Raw genomic sequence first — 8,019 nt, forward strand, 5'->3', positions numbered from 1 at the left:
CCCGATGTCAACCTACACACAAAAATACCACCCCCCACTCCTCTACCCCCTCCCCGCGACCCTGTCCCGGCGAGCTCTGGTCGCTTATAAATACTAAATATTTTATATCGCGAACGGTTTTAGAATCGACCTTGATTAACGAAATTATTTACATATGCTTTCACCTAAGACGCGTGAGAAATGTGTTTGTCTAGTGACGTAATTGTTATTTATGAAATACAAGTATCGCAAGCAAACTATATATTATTTCTTTCTTATATTTTCCTTAGATGGAAAAACCAGCTCTATATGACATTATCTATTCGTATTTCTCATAGTTTAGATGACGTATTGATAACATCGGTAAAAGTACTTAAATGTTTAAATTCGTGTTAGTATAAATCAGAACGTAACAGAAACTTGAATTCTAACATGTATAATTTCTTGTTACAGTTTGTGTGTAAAAATGCTGGATTGGTTTGAATACCATGGACACATGTGTATCGCATTTGAAATGCTCGGACAGAGTGTATTTGACTTTTTGGTAAGTTTTCACTCGTTGATATTGTTTTAAACGTTTATAACCGTATGAATAAAGGGAAACATGTTCCTGTTCACCAAAATATAAATTTATGTTAAAGAAAATAACCGTTTATATAACCATTTGTAAGAAGGAAAGTTTAGATGCATTTTTTGCTATGTTTTAGATAGATAGGGATGACGAAAGGGAAAATCTCATACCTCCACATCAAATTTACCTCTATCCCTTTTTAGTGAATAGTTGTTGTGATATATTGTTGTTGTTTGCAGAAAGACAACAACTACCAGCCGTACCCGCTGGAGCAGGTGCGGCACATCTCCTACCAGCTCATCTACAGCGTGCTCTTCCTGCACGAGAACAAGCTCACGCACACAGACCTCAAGCCGGAGAACATCCTGTTTGTGGACAGCGACTACGAGGTCGTCAATGTATATAATAGTAGTAAGAAGGTGAGCACTACAAATATTTTGTATGCTATCTTACATCAATAGCTTTTGTCTTTATTCATATTTGGAAAATGTAAAATAGACACATACTTCGAATAATTTACACCCTAACGTCTAGATCGCAATTAGGAATGCCAACAACGCTCTCGTGGTTTTGAAATATAAAAACTTGACAGGTTTAGATTAAATTTCTTTTATAAAGACTAACTTCTAAAAATTACTTGGAAATACTCCTTAGAGTATAGTTTAAATTCTCGAGTAATACGAGTCGTTAGTAATAGTGATTTTTAATTTATTTTACAGTTATATTTTCCTTATCAGATATATGTTTTTGAAACTATAGAAAAGTATTTATGTGAATGACTAGCTTTCGCCCTCGACTACGTCCGCGCGGAATAAAAAAAAACAAATGCAAGTAGCCTGTGCTCTTCCAGACTATCCTCCACAACTGTGCTAAATTTCATCAAAATCCGTTCAGCCGTGTCGGCTACAAACTCTAACAAACTAATTTATTAGTATGATTAATGAAGTATTGTATGTTGATGTTTCAGACACATGAGCTGCTGCGAGTGAAGCGCAGCGACGTGCGGCTGATAGACTTCGGCAGCGCCACCTTCGACCACGAGCACCACAGCACCATCGTCTCCACCAGGCACTACCGCGCGCCAGAAGTCATACTGGGTACGGCTTCAATGTACCACCTGTTGTATAAAATATACCCTATGTTACTGTTATTGTGCAAAATATACCCTATGTTACTCGCAGATAAATTACCTTTCTAATGGTAACAGAATTTTTAAAATCGACCCAGTAGTTTTTACGTGAATCGAATACATACAAAATCCAAAAACTCAAATCTTTCCTCATTACACTAGTATAGATTATTATGTGTTTTGCTTTAATATGAAACAAACATAGGTTGTTTGTTTGGTGTCAGTAACCCCTGTCTACATCTGTCCAACAAACTAAAGAATTACAAATGTCTAAGTAATTTTAAGCTCATACACTAGTTAACGTAAATCTTTAAAACTAAAACTTCATTTTTGCGTCGCTATTTTCAAGTTACGTGCAATCGCCGAATAGTGCTGACTATTCAATCAGTAAAGGTGTACTAAATGTTAACTGCATAAATCTTTAAAATTGCAACAATTACAGCAACTTCTATAATGACCTTGACAAACAGTATTCGAGCGACTGACATTGGCGACGATAGAAATGTAGACAATATGTGCCTTTGCTTTATCTTTATGATATTGTATTGCATAAGTCGTTTGGCGACTAAAATCATCAAATTTTACAAATTTACATCGCCTTGTGTAATAATGGCCTAACAAAAATGTATTTAAGTTAGATAAAATAGCCTCTAAAACATCGCTATATAAATCATACACATAATTTATCGTTTTACATCATTAAAGGCAATGTATAGAAATATTTCAATAATGAGTATGTTTTTGTGTTTCAGAGCTGGGATGGTCGCAGCCATGCGATGTGTGGTCCATCGGCTGCATCATGTTCGAGCTGCACCTCGGCATCACGCTCTTCCAGACGCACGACAACCGCGAGCACCTCGCCATGATGGAGAGGATCCTCGGACCCATCCCCTACAGGTACACTCACACTTAGATCACTAAGAAAAGTGGTTTTGACGGTGGAGGAGACGCATAGGAAGGAGAAATATCTCCTTATCCGTCAATTAAGTGAAGGCAACGCATCTGCAATTGCGGGATATATATGCATAGTGGTCGCTGACCATTTAGGTGGCAGCTTGCTCGTTTGCTACCATATAATATGTAAAAAAATTCTATACCCGTGTAAGTTTTACATATAATCTGAGCGACAGTAGCCTGCCTTACATACGGCCAGATATCCTTGTTTTATTGTAATTGCAATATAAACGTCAATTTAATATTGATCTAGTGTAGTTTAGAAAGTTTATATAAAATTGCAATGTTGTATTACAGAATGGCTCGTAAGACGAGAACGAAATATTTCTACCACGGCAAACTGGACTGGGACGAAAAGTCCTCCGCCGGCCGCTACGTGCGAGAAAACTGCAAGCCGCTGCTGGTCAGTTACTGTACATACATACATACATACACTCCATACATGTGCCTGTACACGATGTCCTTTTAGTTTACATGATATTACTGCTAAGGATCAATTTATACTAGCGAAGGATAGAAGGGTCAATGCAAATCTTAATTTTTAAATTCAACCTTATCTACAAGTTTCTTCTGATCTATAAATAAACTCTCATATTAAAACAATGCGTCTAACGACCGTTACAGGCATTTTTAAAGTTGCTCTATAATTGTTAAGAATGTAAGTTTTGATATGCTTCGCGCATTTTGCGCTAGTATAAGTCGACCCTAAAACTGTCATAACACCTGTTTAAGAAAATCATTGAAAATCTCTTATTATGGTAAACAAACATAGCAATTTGTTCTCACAATGAATTGATGTAAATTATATTTTTTGATGTTTATAAAAATAAAAAGCAACAATTGATTTATATTTGTATTGATGCAAATAATGTTGCACTTTTTGTGATTGTGAAAGCGTCGTCTCCGCGTTTTACGTAACGTTGAAAGTGTTTTATAATAATGTCCCACTTTTTGTATGATGACAATTTTAAATCATTGTGTTATTTGCGTTCTCCGCCGTGTTATTGTTACAGCGACCGTAGCTAAGTCTAGATTGATTTTATCTTTTTCTTCCTTGTTTGCTATTGTGGTAATACTTTTATAGTTGCTAATGTGAAAATATAATACAAGTAATTTAGCAGTAGCTTTCTCAAATTTTCGCAATTTAACGGGTATTTAGTATCTGATGTGGTTTTAAATTTTATTTGACGAAGAGATGATAAAATGCAAAATAGTAAATGTCTAAATACTGCAAGTATATTAACTGGCTCTTGAGTTTTTAGTAAGGACATATTACACTAAACACTTTTTAAAACACACTAGTTTTACGCTATCGTCCACTCGTTTAATTGTTTTCACTGATATTTTTGTGTATAAATGGACGGAGTCGCGGCCGAAAACTAGTTATAAATGTTTTCTTTTGTTGTGATTATTATTTTATATTGAATTACTTTGTGTTATTTTGCTTAATTGTATGTCTGTATGTACGTTGGTGTGTGCAGAGGTACATGCAGAGCAACAACGAGGAGCACCGGCAGCTGTTCGAGCTGATCGCGCGCATGCTGGAGTACGAGCCCGCGCAGCGCATCTCGCTGCGGGACGCGCTCGCGCACCCCTTCTTCACCAAGCTGCCGCACCACCAGCGGCTCGGTGGGTGCACACTTCACACATACACACACATGCACACACATCACACAACCTCATGATCCTGAGCCCGACACACCGGGCTTGTAGCTCCCATGTCTGACGGTGCTGTCAAACAATTTTCCCTCTATTAAAAACACACACACGACACACAAACACATACACACATCATACTTACATTGTAAATTCGAAAGTTTAGATGGATGGAAGGCATCTGAAAGTAATTTGGCATACATGTAGAATAGTCTGATTGAACACACACAGCCTTACAAATAAACGAGGTATAAAGTTAGTCTTAGGAATAAACTGAGTATAAGCAAAATTTGTACTAATATGTTTAATAAGCCTTCACCAATTTACTATCTCAAAAACTCCCGTTTGAATTAGATATTAATTTAATTAAGATAAATATGCTGGTAACAAAATGAAACACACATAAGATCGTGTTTAGGATCATTACGAATGAGTGACGTCATTGTAGTAGAACATCCGTTATACAATCAATGAGTACACTAATACATTGTAAATATAGTTTAAAAATATCGATTTATTTAGAATTTGGCTTCAATACTAACAAAACTCACAATTTTTGCATTTTCCACAGCTTTTGTCTAATTATAATGACAAAATAGTAATAAAACATAATTATTAAAATTAAGCCCAGTTGAACAGAAACTCCAAAATGCAATGTTGATTTAATACTTTCCACCGCTAAAACCAGAATTGTACCTTAGTTTAATTTTTTAAATTACGATTACTACGTGCTTTAGCTTCTTAAATTCAGGATTTAAAACACAATGTGGTTAATATTATTTTATTAATGATTAATAAAATTTTTGGCGCCCTATTGTAAAGGCGACAGTGATGATGTGACATTGTTTGTTATAGGGCACCAGTTCTCACGGCCGTCGTTCCTTAGGTCAGGCCTTGTCTTGTCTCTTACGCTTGTCCAGCGCTTTGCATCACTCGTGTCAACACATGCTGAGACATGACACACTTTGCTCACTGTTGGCCTGCTCTAAATTTAATTTACTTTTTTTTTTGGCCCCTCACACTTATTTTCAATGCGTATTTTGTTTTAACTAACGACGTATCGTTAAATGGTTAATAGAGTAACTTGGTGTAGATTTACGATGATCTGCATTAAGGGGCTTTTAAATGACCATAATATGGTACTAATTGTTGCAGTCAAAAATGTAATGCTGGTCTGTTCAGTTCGAAACTAAAATTATTTTTAAAATGATACTAAATAGGGAATGTTTTGCACCTTTATTATTTTATTCGTGATTGTCTTCCCCTAAAACCCGGTTTTTTTTTATTATGTTTTATGTTCATTTCAATTAGGATTGTATGTTAAAAAATTAGACTAAAATTGCAAGTTATTAATTATATAATGTAGTGTTTAATGTATAAAAGTAGATTTATTAGAATTCAATTATTGCATTATAAAATGCAAATTATTAAGCGCTGTGTCTTGACTTGTATACCGTGAGCTTTGACTGTCGTAAAACCTGTATAATGTTATCTCTGTTGTTTCAAATTAGAATGAAAGAGATGACGATATGTCAGTGAGAACAATATTGTGAGGTGTGTTGTGTTGCAGGCAATGACCGCGCGCGCTGCAATGGCGAGAGTTCCCGTGAGCGCTCGCACTCGCTTAGCCGGTGAGCGGCGCGTGCTCCCGCGTGCCCCCGCCTGCTGCCCGCGTGACCCCGGGCGCCCCCGCAAGCTCGCCGCGTGCCCCCGCGTGCCCCCGCGCCCGCGCTGTGCAGTGATATATACGTTACGGACAATTAACTAAGCTAGGAAATATTTTGTTGTGAAACACTTCTCAATTTGTATTTATAAATGAAAATGTATGTAATAAAGGCTGTATCGGTCGGATATATGATGGTTTTATTCTTTTAACCCAATAATTGATTTTGGTTTCAATAATTACGACACTGAGAAATGTCGAGTTGCATACAGACGTTACGTGGTGTAATGTAACATGCTAAACGGAAAAATAAACAAGTTACGGGAAGCACCATTTAGAGATAGCTGTCCCCATATTTGACTTTAACAAGTGGGCGCCTACAAACATTTAGGGTTACCAGTGGACATGATTTGAAATTCTCCCAAGTTCGAAACAAAGGCAAACGATTTGACCTGAGTTGAGTTAAATTGATTACTCCATAAATAATACATATATATACTGGCTGGATTTTAACGCCATCAGTCTCATTTAAACGTTTTACATGACTAAATTGCCTAGCCTTTTACGCTAGATGATGTTGATTACCGTGCCAATTTTCTTCAATCATTTAGTATGCCGGTATCACCCCCCTGGAGTACTCGTAGTTAAGTGCTTATAATTTAAATTAATATATCTAAACTGTAATCCCTATATTTTGATCAGAATTAAAAATACCGAGTAATCGTAAGTTAGCTTCATCTTGCAGCACAAATGTTATTTTTTATGGAATTTCGAATTCATGAAAGTGGCGACATTCACCCGTACAGTCGCCGCTCCAACATTGGTCTGACTGAATATGACAGTTTCAAGATGACCTTGTTAGTTCCCAATTATACAAACTGCCTTCTAGTCCATGTATTTATTTGCATGGCGTTTGTATGTTGGTAAAGCATCAACAAAATCTGAAATGTATGTGTTAGGTGTACTTTAAATATGCATTTTTTGGGTTATCGTTATTTACTCGTAACCGCAGTATGCAGCTTTAATTTTTAAATAAATACAACGATTTCATATTCATATCAGTTTATTTTAAAATTTACAAATAAATATCATACACCTATAAGTTGAAAAAATTCGTTTATCAAGTACATTTGAAGGAACATGAACAATACAAGCTTCCTTACTGTTACACCCATGAAGTATATACTGTGATGAAATTAACAAAATAAACCTAAGTGAAGAACATTGCCATACTCAGAATCGACTAATGATCACTCAGGGAGTCCTTTATGTAAGAAATATATGATAAGGTACAGTTTAAACCACAATAAATTAGTGCAGTAAATAAATAAGGTATAAGCTTTCAACTTTTTGGCTACAAAACAATAAATATTTGAGTTTGAACAAAGTAAAAAATCATAAATAATTTGTTGATTCTATTGAACCACTTTGGAATGTGCAAGCCACACTTATGCTTGTCAAGACGTATATCACACATAACAATGAGTTTTAATAAATTAATAACCTCAAACACTGCAGGTCTGACTTTTAGGTACAATGTATCACAAACGAATTTCCCCGAATATTAGGGAAAATGTGTACGTTGGTAATATTTGTCAAATATCAAAAACTAACCTATAAATCGCTACTTCAGCTGACATTAAAAAGTAAGTACAATATGGAACGGTCAGCCCTGTAAGAATTTAAGTATATTTTAACATTACATAGTAAAATTCTATTATCGAAAAAGTTGTACCATATTTTTCAAAGAGAAATGACAGATCTTATTACGTTTTATACAAGTTTTTCGAAAATAGTAATTCATCGATTGTAATTATGTAGCCAGAATCTCCATATCTAGTCAAGCAAGCTCAGCAATAGGAAGTCAAAATTCACACCGACTGTCACACGCAAGGTTAGTAATAATAACCCTACTCTAAACCGTTAATATCAAATACAATTCGACTGGAAACTGCATTATTAAAGACAATTTGGATGAATGACACTTCACTATACTTTTATAAGACTACACATATAAGTTAACCTACGGACAGATTTGACGTACAGTTGGACAAGGTGAGAACACAA

General features: G+C 35.6%; 1 protein-coding gene across 3 annotated transcripts in view; it reads left to right on the top strand.

The window, feature by feature from the left end:
* LOC106102699 (probable myosin light chain kinase DDB_G0279831) overlaps positions 1 to 6,142 on the top strand; it is a 17,935-nt gene extending 11,793 nt beyond the window's left edge. Inside the window, exons 5-12 of one of the 3 annotated variants that reach the window (XM_013282250.1) lie at positions 433 to 523; positions 790 to 969; positions 1,518 to 1,647; positions 2,432 to 2,576; positions 2,931 to 3,036; positions 4,115 to 4,262; positions 5,145 to 5,175; positions 5,860 to 6,142. In XM_013282250.1, the coding sequence (XP_013137704.1) occupies positions 433 to 523; positions 790 to 969; positions 1,518 to 1,647; positions 2,432 to 2,576; positions 2,931 to 3,036; positions 4,115 to 4,262; positions 5,145 to 5,175; positions 5,860 to 5,866 (838 nt within the window). In that variant the 3' untranslated portion in view covers positions 5,867 to 6,142. Of the gene's footprint in view, positions 1 to 432; positions 524 to 789; positions 970 to 1,517; positions 1,648 to 2,431; positions 2,577 to 2,930; positions 3,037 to 4,114; positions 4,263 to 5,144; positions 5,581 to 5,859 lie in introns of those variants that run through there. The other 2 variants (XM_013282249.1, XM_013282248.1) reach the window with 2 other exon arrangements.
* Positions 6,143 to 8,019: the final 1,877 nt, after the last annotated feature.

Source organism: Papilio polytes, unplaced genomic scaffold, assembly GCF_000836215.1.
Source record: "Papilio polytes unplaced genomic scaffold, Ppol_1.0 DF823912.1, whole genome shotgun sequence".
NCBI lineage: Eukaryota > Metazoa > Arthropoda > Insecta > Lepidoptera > Papilionidae > Papilio > Papilio polytes.